The sequence below is a fragment of the Trachymyrmex septentrionalis genome, unplaced genomic scaffold, assembly GCF_001594115.1.
Source record: "Trachymyrmex septentrionalis isolate Tsep2-gDNA-1 unplaced genomic scaffold, Tsep1.0 scaffold1, whole genome shotgun sequence".
Lineage (NCBI taxonomy): Eukaryota > Metazoa > Arthropoda > Insecta > Hymenoptera > Formicidae > Trachymyrmex > Trachymyrmex septentrionalis.
The window spans coordinates 799,629-823,092 of record NW_017304123.1 but is presented as its reverse complement, the minus strand read 5'-3'; the positions used below and the strand labels follow the sequence as shown (position 1 = coordinate 823,092).

The window sequence follows — 23,464 nt, the reverse complement described above, 5'->3', positions numbered from 1 at the left end:
TATTATAATTATTTTGACGTTCCTACTTTCGATATTATCCGTGTGTGTGCGAGCTGAAGTGACGTCGAAAGTAGGAACGTCAAAATCATTTTCTATATCAATACTGTTTTCTTTGAAATTAATTAGAAAATTATGTGACCGAATTAGACATTTCGAATGATTGCGCTCTACGGAGCGCAAGTTTTACTTTAAGCGCATTTTCTTTGATATATCTTATCTGGCTTGTCTCCAAAATTGTTACATTGAATTTGATGTCCCTGACCAGATTACGAACTACATTATATAATATATGTATGTGAGAATTAAGGTGAAAACCAATTCAATATTAGAACCAAATGTCGCCTAATCAATTGTTCACGATTAGTGCAGAGCTCTTCGAGATTATTTACATAACGACTACATTTCCTGGGTACTGTAGAACATTTTTCTTGCAACCACATTTTAATAATACATCGTTTCTTTCGATTTTCCATAAGCAGTACGTAAGGTGGATATCTCATTAATTACTCACTGATAATTATCGCGATGGCGATCGAAGGATCGTGCCAAACTCCCAACATTCTTTCGACGCGTGTATCCTCGTATAGTATACTCTATTAACGGTCGTACACCCCCTACAAGGCAGGCGCTTGAAGATCACGATCAGATCGTCGTATATGGTCGTCCATTCGTTGGATCGTTGACCGTGCACGAGCTGATACCGTACCTCCTCGATTTCGAACTCATCGCACGTTCGTGCGCACAAGCAAATTAATTTCTACCTGAAGTTTCGCTGAAAGTTACTTCTTTCGTGTTTCACCCGTATACGTATTATATGTATCATCCCGTCTATCCTCGCCCGTCTATGTTCGCACAATTGACCGATCAGTTGGCAGCGTCGCGTGACTTTTGTGGAAAGTACTTCCCTTTGTTTAACGATCTCAAGGGATTCTCGTTATTCGCTAAGCACAACCCCTCGTAGGGGTTAATTAAACGCTCGCTTTTTCCTCTACCTGAGCATCCACGCCGGTGTTTTTCGTATTATTGATATCTGCAGGTTGCCTTGTTCCAATGCGCGTCCAATTACGATAATCTGCGTGAGTAAAGTGGAAACTGTCATACACAGATTGAAAGTTCGACAACCATATCGGCAATTATCATTTCTGTTAAATTAATACATATAGCAGTTCAACATCTTAACATTCAGACGACGTAGTGGCGTTACATATCTAAAGTAATATATATGTCGATTCCTCATGTTAATTTCCATATTTTACGAACTGATGTCTTTTATTATTGCCTTTAGAGTTTTTAAATTGTTAATCTGTCACATAGGTTTCTTGAATGATTACGTTTTATAATTGACCTGCTTTTAATGATTAACGAAGTGATTTAACAAGTGGAACAGATCAAATGAACATCATTTTATTTTGCTAATTATATCCTTCCCAAAAGAAAAATATGTATTTTTTCGAAAAATCGCTCAAAATTCTTCGTTTTGGATGTTTATGCCTTATAGGTTTCTTTTTTTCATTAATACCTAGCCCAGTAGAACGAATGTTATCTTGCTAAAAACAAATCACAGAGACAAAAAATTCACAAATAACATTGTGTGTTAACTCATCGGTATTCTTGGATGGTACTCTCTAATTTCATTGCGTTAACACATCACATTCGTGGCGAGCCTCCACTCTTAAATCTCACTTCTTTCCCACGTCTTACCGGCAAACCTTCATCCATCTTTCAAGAAGGCGACGTAACATTATCCCGCCTAAATGCTCATAATTCTTCCATTTTGCGCTAAGTGGCTTGTATGGCGCGGTAGTCTTATTCTACAAAAATTTATCCACTTGCGGTTAATTTATGAGTGCACAGCAGAGGCTGTTCCTTTTCTTTTCGTTTACGTAAATAGCCTGATGTGTACCTAAGCATATGATTAATGAAGATACAGAGGCCTTCCTGGAGAATATTGCAGTATTATATAAATAAAAATAAAAATGAAAAAACACAATATTGTTGCAATTAATGTTTATATATTGAAAACTTATGATTTATATCTATACTCAGGCGATAGATAAATAATTACAAACAATATCGCGTAATACTTCTGTCGCTCTGATAATAATATTTCCCTCTTCCCGTCACGTTTTTCACATTTTTCAACATAGCTGATTGACAGCAGAATAGAAAATTTGCTACGAAACGTATAGAAGCCCGCGTGAGATTCTGCAATGTCATGAACAACACAACGCACAATGTATGGCGCTGAGAAAGAGAGAGAAAGTGTTGTAACGTGACAGAAATTACACAACGAATTGAATGACCGTCGCCGGTACTATTTTACACTTGTAAATCGATCCTCCCCCTTCGATTTCTAACGATAATTGTCAGCGCACGTGACGGCGACTTTTCCGTGCTATCAGTTTGCATTTTCTTTGTAGCCGAGATGCATAGCGACGATATGTTGCACTGCCTTGTATTTCAACTTGCTAGAATTGAGCATCTTCTGCGGTTGCATAGTCACGTACTCTCTCTCTCTCTCTCTCTCTCTCTCTCTCTCTCTCTCTCTCTCTCTCTCTCTCTCTCTCGCTAGTTCGTTTCTCTCCACGTACTATTTCTTCGTGTCATTGTCTCAGGGATGTAGCAGTATATTTCGATTCCCTTTTCCCGCTGGCAGAAACCATCATTGAATCTCGAGTTGCGATATTTGATTTGATAGAATAGAAATAAATGATGTGTAAAAAATACTTTTATAGGTATAAATGCATGGCATATATACTATAAGTATATAAAATATTTAATTCATTATTGCTTGAGAAATTTAATTGATTATTGCATGCTTGTCTGTAATAGAATTAAATTATTAATTTTACATAATATATGTAATTAGAAATGATATCTTTTAATAATATTTATTTTTGTAGGTACATAAATCATAAATCGTAGACATTTATTTAACATCAAGGGAATTAAAAATATTCGCTACGGATTAATTACTCGATTATTAATTATATATCATTATTACGATTGAAATTAACTAAAGGTATATTGTACATAATTGAATATGTTATACTAATTCGAAAAAGAATTAAGAACATGGAACAGATTAAAAGAACGGATACATATGCAAAGATTTTTTTATAAAGTCTTTTATAATATCGTTATACATTCATTGACAATTAACTTTTTCTACTCTAATTTTGAGAACTTTGTGTATGTTAGATGTCGCGTTTAGTTTGTAGGAAAAACATGAATGTCCTATAAGGTTCCTCGTTACTAACAATATTATCTCTTTTCAATCTCCACATCATTCTTTTTGCTTCAACTTACTCTATCTTACCAAAGAATCTCCTTTTTTTATTTCGAGATTTTCATTCCGATAGTTGATTCATGTATTTGTTTTTTTTATCTTTACGACCGAGAAGCGTAAAGTGTTAGAGAAAGGGAGATGTTCGTTTTATGATCGCAACAAAATTTATGAGCGAGAAAACCTTTCCACTTTAAGTGAAATATTATTGTTTATATAATATTAGTCATAAGTATTTTAATATTTAAATAACAGAATTTTTAATTTTAATGAATATGAAAATAATAAATTCTAAAGTAAAAAAATTTGTATAAACTGTAATAAGAGAACGAAATTATGATAGGTATAAATAGCTTTTTTTATTTTAAAATAGGTATAGATATATTCTATTTCTTTTTTTCTTCCCTTCAGAAACCATAAAGTAAAGATGACGCAGAAAAAATTATTAGCTATTATTCCTTTGTTATTTTTCGAATTAACTTAAGGTTACATTGCGATATGTAAATAGGTCATATTGCATTGAAGATATATGCAGTTTATACGATTCATACCACCTCCATCTAGGCAAAAAGTGACTTACCGCTCGTTATAATTATCACGCATAAATTATACAGTGCAGTCATCCTACGCTACGCATCAATACGGAGTTTGAAACCGTACTCGCATCAGTGAGTGAATTAATACCTGTCGACGATACGTCGGAGAGATACAAGCGCTTCTAAGGCACACCTTGTAACTTCCAGGATGATATCCTGGAAGTGGCAAAAAAGCTTCATCAGCCTACTTGATCGTAGCCAAAGTTTATGTTCCGAACGATATATGTAACTGTTAACTATTTGCGCTGTTCTTCTACTAATTGCTACGCATTAAATCACTCTCATCTACCGCGAACTTAACACCGACACTAAACACAGATGCTGTATTGATGAGAGGAGTTAAAAAGAATTAAAAAAAAATAGTAGCCCGTTAGATTGGAGGAAAAGTAACAATTTTGTAACTGTTAACGATAACAAATTTGGTTATCACTCTGATTAAGGAAATAGAGAAAATGTTCCTTTATCTGTCGGAAATATTGTCATGCATAATATTTTGTTGACGTATTTGGAAAAGTATTAATTAAAACTATTTATATTTTTTATTATTAAAACAAAAAATAATTGTTCGATAATATAATTATGAAACAAGAAATAAAAAGGTGTATTAATTAATTACTTATCTGCATAATCTTGATATATCGCTTGATATAAGTTTTTAAAAAATCATAATGATTTTTTTCTTTTTTTTTAGTACTGGGGGAGACAGATTGTAAAAAAAAAATATGAAAACGCTTCAAATAACCGAAGGTATTACCAAAAAGATAAAAAAGTAGCGATCAATTCTTTTCTATAGTTTCAAATTTTCCACTTAAAAAATCCCAGTGCTCGGCGCGATGCCGAGAGAGTTTGCGAAAACGTTTCTAAACAAATAGTATTTGCAAATTTATTCCTAGGCGTTGGTGAGAGCATTCCTGGCGGATCCCAGCGCGGAATTTCTATCTCGCGAACGAAGGAACGCGCGCGCAAGGCACGGCAAGATAAAGGGGGGGAGAGTTTCGCGAGAAACGTCGCTTTTTTTTTTCTTCTCTTTTCTCTCTTTCTATTCAGGACCCGTCGTCGCGATGCAAATGCCCACTCGCCTCCGGAGAGCGGAGGTAACGGAAGTGGTAGCGCGCGTAGATTGCGCACTCCGTTATATTTCCTGCCTGACGCGAGCCGTTCCGGTGTCTCCACACGTGCGTTCATCATATCGATTCACGTGTAGCTCTCCACGTGGAGAACATCGTCGACCACCCGGGCCACCGCGCCGTTTTAGGAGTAAGACGCGTTTCTCGCTCTCGCGCAAACTTTATTGCGGCAAACCTCCTGCTGAAGGCTGCAAACTAAGTCACGACAGTTACTCGCGACTTACTGATTCTTACAACATTGCGTTAATGGCTGTTACATCCTGAATCGATTACGAAAACTGAGATTGAGACTAGCCGTCGTATTTTTTCAATACTATTCTTTATGCATAAGTTTAGTAGTAGAGTTCATTCTCTTTCCTTTAACTTTTAAACAATAAAAATTATTCACTTTTCTTCTCATAGAACTGTAAGAATTTTTGCAGAATTTTTTTATCAACTTTTTAGTACTGCACTTTCTTATTTCTATTATCACGAGGAAATGCGGTGTTAAAAAATTCGGAAAAAATTCTCAGAACTTTATGAGGAGGAAATAAACAATTTTTGTCTCTTACAGTTTTTCTGTAAAATTGATAGTGTTTGAGAAGGAAATTATTAAAGACCGATGTTCGGCCATTTTTAGTAATTGCGAAAATTGCAAAATATAAAACTTTTTTGTTTCTACGCCCCCAATGCGGCTCCGGCCTTACTCAAGAGACACCCTGTATATTACAAGCGTAATTAAATTTATATCGTCAATTGTGACGTTAAATTTCATTAGATTGTTTATTTGGATTTCTTTTTTCAAAGGCAAGAATAATAGGCTATAAAAGAGGATTAAGCTTTTATATTTTTATACTTTTTATTTAATGAAGAATTGCATTTTGCAATAACGGAAGATTAATACGATTTACAACTTTACAGTAAGCCATGTGAACGTATGTAAATGGAATCCGTTGGAAGTGCAGAGGAGAGGCCGGGATTAGAGTTCGCTCTAATTTTAGATTCTGTTACCGAGCAAGCAAATGCACCTTCAACGCATTTCGGCGTATTATGTTCGACGGTCCGGAAATAAAATCGCCTTCCAACGTTGCGCGACCGAGCATCTACACGCGACGACTTCCGGCTGGCTCAACGTTTTGTTTATTTCTATGTTATCGTCGTAACTTGCCCGTCGCGGCACGCAGAGAATCACAAAGTAGAAGCGTTTGGTTGTACGTACCCAATGTGAGGAAACTGTGTGAAAGGAATACTAATCCGTGACAATTATACATTCGTATCATATTTCCCGTGCGATGTTCCAAATGCAAAAGTGTTATTTTTATGTTTAGAGTCAATTAACGTTTCTCTCCCTCAGACTTTTATTATTCTTGGGCTCTTTTTGAAATTTCAGCCAGCGGCTCCTCTTTTGCATCATCAAACGAAAATATCTGATATAGTGTTTCGTGGACAATTCTTTTTTTTTTTCTTTTTTTTTTAATAAAATACGCCCCAGATGTATATATTACCGAGACTATATAACGTAACTTTATAAACTTTTTCCATCCTATGGAATATGATTAACACATTGACTGAAAATGATGTTTTATCGTATTTGAAAAAGTCTATGTTAACATCGAAAGTTGAATATCTCGAATCTTTCGAAGTAGAGGGTTGATTGTCAAAATGCTTATAACTCAAACAGGATGTGGTAGAAAAATATCCTTTTTTTTCCTGTAGATTGCTGATATAATACTAATTTGTTGTGTAAAATGATTTGCACCACAAGCATTGTATACATATTATTTATAATGATTTTTAAGAAAATAAAGTTGGTGAGTAAATTTGTCTTATTACCTATTTTGTCTGACGAGTCTTTGACATTATTAAGTGATGTCTTAGAAGATCTGTACTACAATTAATTAATCATTATCCTGATAAAATTTATGAATACAATCTCTTTCGTTAAAAATAGCTATTTGAGGTAGATTGATCAAAATGAGACAAAGTTAGGACAATTAATTTTATTATCTTTAGAGAACGTACTTTTAGAGATTACACTTACAAGTATATTGTATTTCATATAAATATGTTATTTCATTTTCTATACTGAAACTAAGTACGGTACAAAAACAAATTACGTATTTTTTATGACAAAAATAATTATTTTATTTGAATTATTAGTAATAATTACTGTTATTTCTCAAAATATAGAACTAAATATATTATTAAAATAAAAATTGTATTTTTTGTATTGTCCAAATATGCTACTGCCAATTCTAGAACGTGTGACAATCAATTCAAAACACGGGGTTAATTTTCACGGAGTCACATTTTCCTAACTCTATTTAAAATTAAATAACTTACTTTCACGATATGATGAATTCACTAGTAATATTCTTTTTCATACTTAAAGGATGTAAGTATATATTATACCGTATACGTAATATTTCAAAATCAGGCATCCACCTTTTTTTTAGATCACTAACTTAATCAAAAACTGTGACAACCGGCTTCCGGTCTTCCCTATATTATTGTCTCTTTTCCGCGATTGCATTTCTCTTCATGCACTTATTTTGTGAACGGATATCATTGCATTGATAACTGTTTACGTTTACGAAATAAGCGCATGGATTTTGACAAAGAAAAAAGGTTATTACAGTGGATTTATAGTGCAATTTAATAGTGTCAAATATTAAATAACGCCCATAATAACGCGCACCTATTTTCTACTCGACTCATAAAAAAATTGCGTTAGTAAATATTATAATTTCTAATTTTAGTATTAAATGTAATATCATGATCTTGTAAATTTTTATCGCGTATATTAATATTTTTATTTGCTAAATGAAAGCAAATTAAATTAGAGAAAGCATATTTTATATAACCGGTTTAAAAAATTTCAGTTTCACCATATCGAGATTAAATCGTATTCGTTCTGGTATTATACGATGCATAATATTGCCGTATAAAATACGCGAGCAATTGCACCGAATGCATTTTGATAATAACAATTGCAATCGATATAAACTATGTCCGCACACAATCCTTTCGATTTGAATATTTTAAGAGAACTTTTTCCTGTGATTTGATAAATTTTTTTAATTTAACATTAATTATAATAATGGATGCTACTAATTTTGATATTTATATTTTTTAATATCTCGCTTTTTGAAATTACAATAATGATCATAAAATCTTGTCCATTATTATTTTTTAACACGATAGTGTTAAAATAAAATATATTTCGTAATATATTTGGCACCATTATCTGTGCAAATTTATTAATCTTCGAAGTATGTTAAATAAAATTATATTTTCTCACACACAAAATAATATATTTAAAATAATATAAAATATTTGTTACTTTTTTATAAAACTTTGATTGCAGCTATGTAAAACGCAGTATATATTTTATATTAAAAGATTACAGTTTAATAATGTTAATAGTTAAAAATTAACAATTTATTAATATATCTTTGTGCATATACAGGATGTTCGATAAGTAATGATAAAATTCTCACGCACAGGGGTAGAACGGACTAAACTGAATAAAAAAGTTCTGTATTATTTTACAATATATATTTTCGTAATTGTTAATAAGATTATTTATGTTAATTAAATACTTAAAATTCGCCGAATATTGATTTTTAATCATTTTTTACTCAAGTACTATCAACTTTACAAAAAAATAGCAAGTGACAAAACTTGTTTAATTTTTTTTCTTCGTAGTATTCCGAGAATTTTTTCAGAATTTTTCATTACCGCGTTTTCTTATGTTGGTAAAAATAGTTGCCAATATAAGAAAATGCAATACCAAACAATTAACAAAAAAAGATTCTGAAAAAAATTCTTGGAGCTTTGTGACAAGAAAATAAACAATTTTTATGTCTTGCTGTTTTTCTGTAAAGTTGATAGTATTTGAATAAAAAATTATTGAAAACCAATATTAATAATTTTTAGTAATTGATATCTTGTTAATTATTGCGATAATTCAACTCAGTCCGCTCTACTCCTATTCGAGAGTTTCTCCTCGAATTTACCGTTACTTATCAAATACCCTGTATATAACAATGCTTTCCAACAATCGCGAACATAATTGCTTTCCTGTTTACTTTTTCTAAAATTCATTTTTAATTCTCTCGATTTTAAATATTACTCATACAACAAAAATTTAATTGGATTTATTGATTCACCCATTCTATTTGAATTACGCTCCGTTGACTACTCTGTTCTCCTTTGCTGCACTTCTCCAAAGTGCGTTCCTGCTCCTCTCTTTTCAATATAGCTCGTAATAGCGGTGGAATACATTCGTCTTGAAGACCGTTTCTTTTGTTACGACAAGCCTCGTACTTTTCCAACTGATAGATGGGAATGTCGTTTCCGTAACGAGCGATCAACTCTTGCAGGCTGGGCAAGTCTAATGTATCCCTGGAAATTTCAGGTGCACGTTTAAGGGCTGACTTCTGACACGGTAATGCTTTGTCCGACTTCGCGGATTCTATCTGCACGATCTCAGCTCGCAGTATTTGCTTCGAAGGCAGACGTTGACTATCGAGACGTTTTTGCATCGTACATCTTTCTATCGGTGAAGGCTTTGCATCTAATGCCAAAACTGGCTGACAACAACCGGATGAACATATTTGTTTCTTGTCTCTTGAGAGTTTCTTCAAGGAACTCGGTTTGAAAGGATCAAAACCGTCCTTACATGTTGCACGAGAAAGTGGATCCTTCATCTCTGAGGAGAACAAGATATCAATTTTCAAATCTGCTTTACCTGGTGTCACTTCCGGTTTCGACTTTCGTTTGGAAAGAGCTCCTTTACAAGGAATCATCGGTTTTTTAACACAACTCTTAGAGGAATCGGTTGAACGACTAATTTTGTAAGCACTACCCTTTTTTAACTGTGATTCTAAATGAATAGAGTAATTGGTTTTATCTTTGCTTATCTTTGTCGAACACTGAGTAATTCTAGGACCCTTGGGTGCTGGAGTGCATTTGATAAAAAGCATTGGCTGCTTAGATGATCTGTCATCGTCGCGACAAGATGCAATATTTTTTGATGATAAACGACGCGCTATTTTAGAGCAGCAGTCATCGTGTTGCTTCTTGTGCTTGTCAGTCTTTAAAATGTAAGTTGCTGGAAGTAAGATAAATTTATCGCGCCCAAATTGAGAAGTATCAATCGAGCTATCTTGCTGCTTTGCGTATTTGCTGCGTTGCGGTGTCACTCTGAAAATAAAAAAAAAAAATCGCTAATCTCGATAAAAATTTCCTTTACTTAATTCGTGCATACGTCGTTTCAAATCAAGTCAAGCGTATAATAGGTGTATGTATTATATCAAATATCTATAGACACACATATTATTTGTTGCTATATATAAATTATAAAGCTATAAATTATATTGCTATTTTGAATATTTTAATTCCGTTGTTTCTCAGCTGTGATGCAGGAGAGATATTATGAGCACTGCAGGTAATATGAGCACCCTTTATATTTCTGTAACAGTTGGTAACTAGTAGTGCCAACCGTTGTAAAAAGATGCATCTGTCTTGGCGACATTCCAATATGCTGCGAAGTTTGAACTAAATTTATGTACTTTGGATATTTATCATATTAAATGAACGGATACGTTATTTTTTTTCTTTCTTACATTTTCTCCTCTAACCTCATAAGATTCTCAATACATTGAGATGAAATATTTTGTTCTGCGTGTTAAGTAAACAATATTGAACCATTCTAACCTTATAAAGTCCCATTATTCATTTATTAGGCACGGGAGTCTTTTTCAATAAATATACATGGCTTTTTACTACGAGCATATTCATTGTTTCTTATTGTATACTGAAAAAAAGAGTTTTGACAAAGGGTCAACCACTATGGCGATTAGTTCATTTCTTTAGAAATATATTGCGGCAGTACAGTAATAAAACAGGCAATGGTAGCAATACTAGCAATACGCTAGCAATATTGTGCACAATAGGTGGCAATACATAGGAAAGCAATATTAACAATACAATAGCAATGCTAGCAGTGCGTGCGTTGTATCGCCATAATTAACAATCACTGTATATTTTTTTAGTAGTGGTTGATCCCTCGGAATTTGGTAACAGCTACTAAATGTATGGTGAAATAATGTCGATTAAATGTTTGATTAATACAACCAAAAATAATGTTACTTTTACCAAACTGTTACCATTTGGTAATATTTACTGTGTAAAAAAGGAATTTACTGTGTCATCTGTGTCTCTTGTTGGAAAGTTCCCACAAGGTGTTTCACTTACATGGCCAAATTTCGAGGGTGTAAGGAATCGATAAACTAAGAAAAAAAATCTTTCGTAGATTTGCTCGTTTTTATCTCGTTTTGGAGAAAATTGTACAAAAAATGGACGAAACTCGTAGTTTTTCATTTTTGTGCTTATTTATTTACACTTATTAAAGAATATGATTTTATCATTATTTTACTGAATCGTTCTTAAGTTTCGATCTTTTATTCAATCAATGTAGATCAATTAGATTCACATGTTCTTTTTACCTCGAGAACGAATCAAGCGACGGTTTCATCTCCATGCAGTGAAAGGAAAGACTGGTGCAGCAATTCAGATAATAAAATACGGCGTAGCATTTTTAAATGACTGCAAAAGTGAATTTTTTGTTGCAGCAGCCAATTTTGGCCCGTGTTAGCCTATCCGCAGTGTCAACATATGTATGACACGATTTCGATAGATTAACGCAACGAAAAATTAACCGCCTGCAGCCAATTAAAAACGCTACACCATATTTCACCCAATATTTCCTTTCAGTGAAGTAAATTAAATACACGAATTTCGAGCGGAATCGCTACATAGTGTCAGCGGACACCTGGACGATCTGGACCACCGTTCGATTGACTTCGACCTGGCACCCTAGCACGGTGTATCCCGGCGGATACTGCAAATTGATGCGACGGTAGATGGGCAGAATATATCCAAGGCCGCGAGACTATTGAATCGAGTAACAGCTCGTATATCGCATATTCGAACTTACGATGTCTTTATATCTCGCGATAGCCCTTTAATCTATAGAAATCTCTACTTCAAATCTCCCTCAGCCACGCCTTCTCTGATAAATTTCGTGTTAAATGTTCGCGGTCTCCGATCGCGAAGGAATCGAAATCGAGAGGAGAAAAGGAAGACTTCGGGACCTTCGCGGGGTAAAGTTTCTCAAGGTCGCGATGCTCTCGCCCAGGTTCGAATTACGCGTCTCGTATCGCTCGGCGACTTCGACCGCTGCCTGTTGCCGGTTTGTTAACCGGCCGGAGAGATATTTTTTCTACGGCGTATATCTGCACGCAATCACATTACGTCGGGCAGCTTTCATTTCGCCACCACTTCGACAAGCAATAAGCATTTCCAGTTTGCACTTACACCGTCACGTAATTGAATAATGCAGCAACTATTTTTTTTATTACGGATAACATTGTACATTTTTTTTTTATTTAACAAGTCATATCTTTCAGACTTGTACAGACTTATATGTGGGTTTCGCATTTGTAATATCGAAACTTTGCGTAATGTCGAAAAATACAAAATCACTGTATGTATATGAAATAGTAAATGAAAATAGTTGATAGCGTCGTCAATTTAAATGTAAAGTCTCTGTCCTAAGTATATTAATGGTATACAATAAAAACACGACCGCAACTTAATCGTGCAGTACGTTGATACTTTAATTGCCAGCTACATAGAAAATAATGCATGACAAAGTGGTGGCTTCATGGTATTTACTCATGGCGTGCGTTAAAGGGTGGAGAAACGTATATTCGCGATGAATAAGAAAGCGTGGTAAAAGAGGCAGAATGAGGGAAATAAAAAAGAGAGGACGCAGCTGCTCGAAGGAAGGAAGAAGGTATGCAGAAGACAGAAAAGTGGGAAATATGGTAAAAAGGCAAAGAGAGAGTGATAACGGGAGAGAGGCCTCCCTTTTTCATGATGACTCATTTACGGCTACGTACGTCAGCTCGAATTAACGGAGACGAGTCTGTGACATTTCTTTTTCGACGATTTAGCCTGCAAGCGAAATACAGAGACGTCGTCCATCGTCCGGTCTTTTTTCTTTTTTTTGGTGGCACTGCCGAGAGAACGAAAGGAATCTCGTGATTCATAAAACGCTGTTTCCGAATGAATGGAGCCATTCAACATTGCTGTTTGAATATTTGTAACTGTCCAAATCTTACGAGTACCACGTGCAATGTGATGTGCAGCTTCGTTTAATATTAATACTCGAGTGATAATTGTGCATGCGATTTTATGAATGTTTAAGAAAGAACCAAAGATTCTAAAATATCATCTCATGTTAAAGTTAAACTCTACGAAATAATTACAATTAATTTTCTTAGTCGAGATCGCGAAATTTCCTTTCACCGTTTTACCAATCTTATCCGAAATGTCAGACATAACTTTGGTTTTTTCGGATCTAAAATATGCACAATGAATGAAATATACATAGTGAATAAATGAAAAAGATCTTGGCGAAAAAAAAAAAATAGAGATGCGAAATATTTAATTTTAAATGTTAATCGCGCGTTAGGGACGAAAAATTCGATTAAACTAATGACTGAAAGTAGCGTATACAATGACTATGATAATCGACATACGAAGGTGTAAAGCCGGAATAATGCGTGACAATGCCAGTCACGAAAGTTGCTTCGCGGTACGTGATCACGAATGCGATTCTCATTGTCGAACGCTTACGAATTTTGCACCGGTCACTAAACTGGTCCGTCTGTCTGTCCGTCCGTCCGTCCATCTCTTCGTCCCGTCAATCGATTCAAATCCCAAAATAAGCACGCTACCCAATGTCCGGCAAGCATATGCAAATTGCCCCGCTACTCCCCTATGAAGAAAGAAGCTACCGACATTATGTTACAGCTGCCCTCATTCGGCTCTGTAGAAATTTTTTCGCTCGATTTCATATGACTGCATGCCCATAATGCATCCCACTTTAGGGTCTAATAATGAATAATCATTTCTAACAAGGGGAACGAGACGATAACGCGCAATTTTTGTATGGGGCTATTATTAGTGTTGAACGCTAATAGATCATTTATGATGTACGCTAAAATATTCATTATCGTCACAAGGACGTACATCATTTTTTAACGATCCATCATTTTTCGTCACGACTTGCCGTTCCACGATGATTCATTTACGACAATTTGCGTAGATTTAACTTTGCGAAAATTCGCCGTCGGGCGGAAAAAATTTAATTTTCTGTTCGAATTTTATCTTTCTGTCTCTCTACATCGAATACTTTTAAGCCCAAATTATTACAACTACTAAACGTACAGGTTAATTTGGGTAACTTTGCCGATCGTTTCGAGAACTTTTGTCATCTTGTAGAAATCTGCTGTTTTCGCTTCTCTGCGTTCGTCGTTGAAGATTTGTGAAGATCAGATTTTTAAACTGTTAATTTATCTACTTTTGTAACTCCTACAATTTTCTGCACTGTAACTAGAATTTTGACATTTTGTTACCACTTGAAGTTAACCAAAATTAACAAAGCGAGAACGTCTTTTCGAAATGAATGAGAATAAAATCGAGCCTTTATATTTCCAAATTCGATTTATTTAAATTATCTATTTAAAAAAATCTTTTCACACTCAAATCTTTATGTATTGATTCATAAGAAGATACTTTTTGGAACGAGCGAAGATGCCTACTTTTTTCACTCTGCGGATAATTAGAAAGCTATTCGACAGGTTTAAAGATAAGTCCGGCATCAAACCGGGCAAGCTCGTGTTTAAATATTGCGGACAATATCAGCTTGTCGTGGCATTCGTTTGTTCAAACAGCCCAATGGACAGCACCTATGCGGTTTCGTTCCGCTTGAACGGTAGGACAAGCACAAAAGCGACATCACATGCGACAAGCCGCAGGGCCTTTCGCTCTGCAGAAAACGGGAGCGATGGTCGACGTCGACAAGTTTCTTCGCGATTCTTGCTCTTTTGTGTCTGAACAACAATCTTTACCTGAATTGATTTAATTTTTCCGCAAAGATCATATCAGAAGGATAGTTTAGACTGGATTATAAAATTTATAGTCCAATATCTGTATACATATATTAATGAGTTGTCATAAATCAACGGATTAAAACGCAGGATTTGCAGGATTCAACTGTGACCTTCTTTCATTTAATCATTTTCCATTATATGGTTTTTATAGGTATTAAGAACAATTAGTAATAATAGTTACAATTAGTAATAATATGTACTTGTTGGAATTTTAATGAAAAATTAGTAGGAGGAATCTAGAAACTATCTACTACACGATATAGGAAATAAATTCGAGATTAGTTTAGTCTCTGAACAAATTTATCCTGCCGCTTGTCTACATCACCTTAGCCTGTCTTCGAGCCATCTTCGTCGTCATTCTTCTTTTATCAGCGTTGTCAAGACACGACAAGGTGACGACTGCAAAAGAAGAAACGAAAAATGAGGGATGAGAAAAACGAAGGATGTGGACGGTGACGGTCGTTGAGACTTCGCCTACACGCACTCTCCGTCTAAAGTCCGTCTTCCCACACGTAATTCATGTGTTCCTTCAATGCTCATCCCTCGCGCTCCTTAATCTTCTTTCTCCCCTGCTTAATCTCGCCGTAAAATCCGACGTTCACTCTCCGCGTGCAGTTGAGGAACCGGAATTGAGATAGCGCCATGTTAATCGCCGCCGATAATAAAGGGTGTCCCAAAATTAACACGAGATTTGAATTAAATAGAAAACACAGTTTTTAGTCTTTTGATTGTTATTTTTTTATTGAATCATAAAGTACATAGGATAGGGTTATTTGTGGAATAACACATCGGGCAAATGGCCTCCACGGCTTTGCATGCACATACGCACTCGTTTGTCGAAATTTTCCATGACCATTTTGCATAAATGTGGCTGAATTTCGTTGATGCAGCGTTGAATCTCCTCCTTTAATGCACGGGTGGTTGTGGGCTTGTTGACATAGACCTGTGATTTCAAATAACCCCATAAAAAGAAATCTAATGGTGTTAAATCACACGATCTAGGGGGCAATTTTGGCGATTAACAAAGTCATCAAGGTGAAAATGTGCTTCATCGCTTAGGATGATTTTGCTCGAAAAATCAGCATCCATTTGTTGATGATTCAATAATCCATTCAACGAACTCATTTTCACTAACCCTAAACTGTCAGCTGTTAAATTGTTTTTTTTTTTTGGATTGCCAACACTTTACTGCACAAATGGCGGCAAATTCAAATCTTGCGTTAATTTTGGGACACCCTTTAGGACGCGTAATGGAATGCACGGTCAGTCAATCGCGCCTCATCTTTGTATACCACAGCGCTAATAATTACATCGCGCTAATCACCGTATACCTACACGTATGTACACGTTTTTGCTAATCAGTGATGCAGTAAACGTGACCTCGTATATTGCAAGTACCTCTCGAGGGTTATAAGTTTCAAGTTGAAAATAAATACATTTTTGAATATATGTACAACTTTAGAGTTGCGTGGTATAAATACGGAAAAATGATTCTGTATTTATTTGCAAAGATTTTTGTCTTTATTTTGTCTTTATATCTCCATAATATACACAAAACGCAACACACACATATAAATCTAATTTTTGTAGGAAAAATTACCAGAATAACAAGGATTTCATTATATTCTAATAATTAGTCTACTGTTATTATCGGAATATATTACATCTATTAGCCTCGATCGTCTAACAAATCGAGTTTATAAGAACAGCAAGAAAATATCTTTACATTACTAATGCATTTTTAGCACAAATATTGTATGTGCTACGTTTGTCCGTCGATATATTGTATATTACGTTATGCAAGTTTCTTTTTCTTGCCTTCGATACTCGTGTATGCGCTTATTTTCAAATTATTGTCGATTATTAAATTAATTGATAATTATAATAATTATATTTTACATATCCAAAAACGTACGTCACGTATAGTTCGTTAATTTCTTATACTTGCATCGAGTTTCGCTCTGTATGAGAGTTGCGTACGGGAAGTTATGCTTAACATTTAATCACTTCTGAGATCGAGTGCAAGACCGCGATCTTGTAATTTCCTGCAAGCAATTACAATTTTTACGCCCGTACTGACGTGTGTGTAATCGCATGATTCGAATCGTATAAAAAGTTTACAAACACACGCAAATACGCATTAACAGAAAAACGAGAATATTTTCTTCTCATATCTACATTAGCTACATTTTTAGCTTGTTATGCAAATTATAATGTAATTTTAATGAAGCGTAGGCATCAGATAATATCAAAAGAATATTAAAACATTTTACATGCAGTTTTTTTTGGCTAATATTGTCGGGTGATAAGTTTTTCTACGTGTGCGTGTATCTCGTAAGAAATAAATATATTTATAATTTCCCCATTTTGATACTCTTCGTGATTTGCACGTTGTGATGTTTTAACAATAAATAATAAACGCGGCTACCGATATTATTACCTATGTTACACAAAAGCGCAAAAAAGTAGATTAAAATATTTCTCAGTTTCACTGGTCGCATTTCTATATTACAATTAGACTACTTGGCAATATATTACTTTTGTACATTTATTAATAATATATCACTATTTTTATTACACATCTACCGCCATTGTTGTGACAGTAATGAAAATTTTATTACGATTTAAACGATAATCGTACATATATTGCGACAATTTCGCGTGTCGATTTCATGTTCTTTCAATCGTCATTTTCTCTAAGCGTTTCCATCCGTCTCTCGTGATTAGAAAAATACAGTGTATAATTGCCATATTATACTAGGATCCGTGCTGTCTAACTCGTTTAAGTACAGGTCGTTAAGATTCCCTGTCGTGCACGGCGGATGTTGCGAACGTCAGCTTCAAAGGCACGTGCTCAGACGTCTGCTTTCGGTGCGAGGGAGATAAGTAGTGACGTCGAAAACGTACGTTGTAAATGCACATTTCCCAGGCAGCACTGTCATAAAATGCTAATTGCATTATGCACCTAACAAAAGGTTGAGAAACGGAAAGGGACGAACGTCCAACACTCGTCGTGCCTTTTCCAGAGTTTCCTACATTACAAAGAAAGATCCGGCGCGCGGAAAGTTTCTGCTCACAAATTTTATCATTAATTCGTGGGAAACGAAATACAATACATTTTTTTCTTTTGTGAAAAAAAAAAAAAAGAGTATTTCGGTTCCCGTTGCTAACGCGGAAATTCAACGCATTCTCGAGAACGAAATCGATTCTCTCGGTAATGAAATTTTCTCTACAGAGCCACCCTTATTCGCTGCGATAAATCTGAAAGTACGAAATCCGGCCGTAACATGCAAAATGAAATTTTCCTGTGCGCAGCGCGGTGGGTAAGCGCAAAGAGAATCCGCAATCCACGAGATTGTTCGCTTCGCTCGCTTTACAATCGCATCCGTACACCCGGCTCCGGGTCATTATTCATTTTAAGCGGCGGCACGTCAATCTCCACGCAGGATGAGGAAAGCGCGTTCAGCGCCAGCGCCGGATCTTGCGCATTATTACAATTAGCGATGTCGCAAACGACACGAACGATCGTGTCTCACGACACGCGGAAGTTGCATTGCGACTCGGTGTAAGAATTTGCGACTTGAAACGTTTACGCAATAGACCGGCATACCTAAATCGGGGATGCAATGATGCAATTAAAAATCTCCAATTTTTGCACTGAGAGAAAAGTTTGATATTTTTGTGTGTGTGTGTGTGTGTGTAACTATAATTATATAACACGGTAATTATGATCATTACTGCTATAATAATAATAATAGCAGTAACTATATGTGTAGTTCTAGCAACAAATGTATATAGTTGAGAACCTAAAATGACTATAATTATAATTATAACCGTAAAATAGTTGGAATTACCATAAAAATGATTCAAGCGACTATAATTTTACAATTATATTTTATAACAACCGTAAATAGTAATATATAAATTCTGTCAGTGCGTATTTCTGAATTTCTACGATAAATTTGAGACAATTATAATTACATGGGTTGCAGATATTATTTCTATTAAAGTTTACTAATACTAATTAGTAAAAAAAAAGATAAGCTTTTATTCACTACTTTACTTTTGCTTCAAGATAATTCTCAATAGTATATATGTTAGATAATTATTTATTATATATTAGATAATTAATATAATAATTGTTCGTTTTTTTACGATGAGAATACATTAAATTATATTTGTGTTATTTCTTTTTAATATTTAGAATTCGTCGATCTACCCGAGTTCAGTAAAATAATTTGAAATTACGTTTTATATATAATACGCAGTTATTAAATGTCAGCGAAACTTCGAGCTTACTTTCTCGCAATTTACTCAGCTGATTATGAACGATAATTACAGTATCGATTATATATACGAACATATTCTTATTGATACACATTGCGACATCGATAAATCTATAATAAAAATCAAACTGGCTTCAGTTATAAGAGTGAAAGGAGTTACTGTAGAGAGTTGCTTTAAAATACATATGTACAAAAGACATACCATGGAAACATATATAAAAGATAACATATATATGCTGATCTATTTTTATATGGATTTAATAGAAAATAATTTATGCATGTCGATTACGAATATGAGTATACAGACATAAACAAAATTTTTTTGTTATTCAAAGATTAGGCTATGATATTCCTATATTTTAACGTTCTAAAAGCAAATCCGATGTCTAAATTGCTTCGTCGCGTTACAATTTTTTTTTCTATTAACGGAACATAGTTCGATTCTCCAATATATTAGGAGTGTGATTTAGTTTTGAAGATTTTGCAAGAAATAGCATTAATGTCAGTGTTGTCGAAGACAACACAGCTATTATTTCTTAATGCTTTAATATTACTCCGCATGATATTTAGTCGTTTTCTAATAATAGATGCAATAAACATCGTGTTTATACCATTTGGAAAAATGGAGCTTCCTATTTTCGATATGCTTTTATTTTTTAATTAGTAGGAAACGGCTGAAGGTCATAGAACTCTGATAGAAACTTATGGTGATGTTGCTCCAGTTAAGACTGTAAATATTGATTCGATCTTTTCTATCGATAAAAAAATTGTGACTTGATGGAGCAATTTGGATATCGGATTTGGTTTCAGAGCGTCAAAATACATAAGATTATCATGGTCTAATCTCCGGTTTAAACATTAAATTTTGTTTTGTGTGCCTGTGTTATCTATATTTATTACGAACGAGATATATATAAGATTCTAATTTTATATATTGTTTTACAAAAAGACATTGATGTTTTAATTTTTACAATTTAAATTCTCTCAAAAATATTGTGCTGGATATAATTAATATTAATATATATACAATAGAATTTTAAATGTAAATTAGTTAATTTTTATATATTTTTGGAGTTTACTTGTTAAACTCTTTAAAAAAATCATATAATGCGTGAGATTAAAAAGTTGATAAAATTTATATCTAACAATGAGATATAATGAACCATATATGCAACTTAATAATTTTATACGCGTTGTTTAGATTTCCAAAGCATTTATATGTATAATTTTTATTTATCTCACGTAAGAAAATGTGAATGAATTTTTTGGCTTGCCTGACAAAATATAAAGAGAAAAAGATTAAGAATTAGGAGTAGATATTTAACGCGTAGAAATGAAATTTTCACACGAGTTTACTTTCAACGAACATTTCGAAGAATTATCGCGTGAACGCACACGTTTTCCCCGATTACGATTAGAATAAATTATAATTGTGGAAATAGAAAGAGAGAGACATTTGTGAAAGCAAACAAGTGCATTATCTTCTGAAACGCTATATGAACACGGTTGAAAGGGCTTCTTATTTTTTAAACAATAGTTTCGAGCGAAAACATGAGATAAACATCATGAAAACTTCATGTAATATTTTTACAAATGAAAGCGGCGTTACTGAAGTCGATCTCAAATCATGATAAATTTTTTATTTAATTTGTAAATGAATTTTAAATATCTTTCTCTCTCTCTCTCTCTCATATTTTGTCTCAATGAAACTTGCATTTCGATCGGCAAGGATATCTGAAATTTGAGAGACATTTTTATCGACGAGCTGATCGTGGCATATAAATCGTCCTAAGCCATCTCAGAGACTGGCTATCAAGGAACGAGAACGTGGTTTTGAAATCCGAACGGTTCACACTGAGCCGACGTTATTTATCGAGTCATATCCTTTCTCGGTCCTTTTGACTGCTAGCCTTGAACGCATTTCCACGTCCGCATAAATTCGGCAATATGAATTTTTAAGCTAGGAAATACCTTGAATTTTTCATTATTTTTTTTCTCAATTGAAATATTTGCTAATTTTGTCCACTAATGATCGTTACTATGAAAAGAAATAGAAAAATTTAATAGAATTTGTGGAGATATGTGAGTCCCTCTCTCTCTCTCTCTCTCTCTTAAGGAAAATATGAGATATAAATAATGCAATTATTTTCTACGATTGAAATAGAAAACCTGTAACTACTAATATAAAAAAACAGGCAATAAATATTATTATAGCTAAATTTAAGATAAAATTGTGAATTATTGAAATTTGTAATCTTTAAACGGTTACTGACTTTTTCTTAAGACAGAACACTTGGAGAAAATGAAAGTGATCGGTTTTACGCTGATTTTGAAATGGAGCGGCTTGTAGAAGAGGCAGTAGAATGGTGAAGAAACAGTTACGAACGTGTGTTTGGTTGATTCATAGACATTTTCTTAGATATATATTTTTTTTCTTTTTTTTGCTGAAGAAAATCGTTGCCGTTTTCTTTTCTTTTAAGTATCACGGAATTCACGCTGTGCCAATGGTAGAACGGTCACTGTATTTCAAAGTTGATCAACCGGAAACTAATCGAGGACAAAATACATTTGTAAATGAAATAAAAGTCGAGTATAAAAGTCAGTGAAAAAAATCGTCTCGCTATTATAAGTTCGTGTCCCGCTGATACTTGTTATTTTATTATTTTTAAAAGATATATTGTTATTGTTATTACAAAAGGTGACGTTAGACGTTACCTTTTCATATGTACGTGCAACAATACTACGAAAACGTGCGTGATTCGTTCGGCGCATACAGCATTAATCTCCCGAGGTCGTAATCAGGGTTTCTATTTGAAATAGTGGAAACATTATAACATCGCACGCCCGCGTAACAATTAGTGCGTCGTTACGTAAGACATCCCGCAGTTGAAGTTACCCCCCTGGTTATCATTACGTCTTAATTACTGCAGGCGATGCTCGTGATTCGTCCGCAAAACACTTTCATATTGTTGCAATATCGCTGATCACATGTAGAAAATAAATAATATATGCTTGTACATCTGTTTCAATTTATTGAAAATCGTGGAGAATTTACTCGAATTAATTTACTCTGAAGTACAGACTCTTAATAGTTTCCTCGCTGATCGTCAGTTAAAACTTCACACGACACTTGCCAGAAGCGATTCTTCATTTTTTTCTCACTAAGCGCCGTTTCAACTCTGATCTCTCTTGTTTTTAATAAATTACAATATAAAAAATTTTTACCTACATATTACATTTGGAGAAATTGGTATCGTAAAATGGAGTAACTTTGGGGACCAAATTGCGATAATGCCCAGAATGCATGTTAAAATTGAGATATAAGGCATCTTAAAATCTTCTTAAAGACATATAAGAACATATAACATCTTGTGTCCTAATTTCGGACACGCGTGCTATTTAAAATAACATTTTTCTGAATTTGAGCCAAAGCTCTTTATCCTGATTGGGTCAATGTTGTTCTGATTATGTCAAAGTTCCCGTTTTACAGTACAAAAACGGAAGAATTTTACTTGTTTTATTTAAAAACTTTTTTGTTTCTCTGCAATTTTATTTCTCAAATAGAGAAAGAAAGAGAGAGGGAGGGAGAAGAGAGTTGTCATATCTTCAGTATTCAGTCTTGTTTCCTTGGAAAATGATAGGTTTTACGATTTAAAAATTAAACGATAAATGAAAAAACGGGCAATTAAGAGCCTAAAGATTGGAGCGATTATATATTTCTCAAAATAAATAAAAACAAATAACGGGCAAAGTAAGAACACATTTCTTTAAAATTTATAAAAATGTATATTACAAATAACAGAGGTAAAAATTACATAACGCAAAAATTCGATATATATTTCTCAGTATCACATATATAGGGTGTTAGTTAAGTATGTTGCCATACTCAACAGAAGGATTCTTTGATTTATTTCAAGTAAAAAGGTCCACATAAACTGTGTCCTAAACGGCTTAGTTTCCGAAATAAAAAAATTTAACCGTGTAGCAATAATCTGTTTATTTGAAAGAAATACAGCTTGATCTAGTGAAAAAGTAGTTAAAAACAGAAAAATAGACTTTAGTTCTTCCGATGAAATAAAATAATTGGATGAATTGTTGAAAATGTCCACCTTGCGCCATGATATTATACATCCATCGAGCTTTCTTCTCAAATATTGACGTG

The 23,464-nt window shown here is 34.0% G+C and overlaps 2 protein-coding genes and 1 long non-coding RNA gene across 5 annotated transcripts in view; 1 reads left to right on the top strand and 2 right to left on the bottom strand.

The window, feature by feature from the left end:
- LOC108752628 (probable Ras GTPase-activating protein) overlaps positions 1 to 23,464 on the top strand; it is a 164,583-nt gene that overhangs the window by 52,477 nt on the left and 88,642 nt on the right. The window lies entirely within an intron of this gene.
- LOC108753031 lies at positions 1,019 to 6,822 on the bottom strand. The gene is made up of 3 exons (XR_001939595.1): positions 6,721 to 6,822; positions 3,863 to 3,868; positions 1,019 to 1,030 (listed from the first exon to the last, which is right to left on the bottom strand). It is a non-coding gene; the product is annotated as an uncharacterized LOC108753031 (long non-coding RNA).
- LOC108752887 lies at positions 8,905 to 14,482 on the bottom strand. The gene is made up of 2 exons (XM_018494101.1): positions 14,292 to 14,482; positions 8,905 to 10,196 (listed from the first exon to the last, which is right to left on the bottom strand). The coding sequence occupies exons 1-2, from the start codon at positions 14,336 to 14,338 to the stop codon at positions 9,149 to 9,151; spliced, it is 1,095 nt and encodes a 364-aa protein (XP_018349603.1). The 5' UTR covers positions 14,339 to 14,482; the 3' UTR covers positions 8,905 to 9,148.

Bases quoted from the DNA above. Each gene is read 5' to 3' on its own strand.
- LOC108752887 (XM_018494101.1), bottom strand. From the start codon at position 14,338: ATGACAAAAGTTCTCGAAACGATCGGCAAAGTTACCCAAATTAACCT. The intron at 10,197-14,291 runs GTACGTTTAGTA...TTTTATTTTCAG, and splicing joins AAAGTTACCCAAATTAACCT to AGTGACACCGCAACGCAGCA.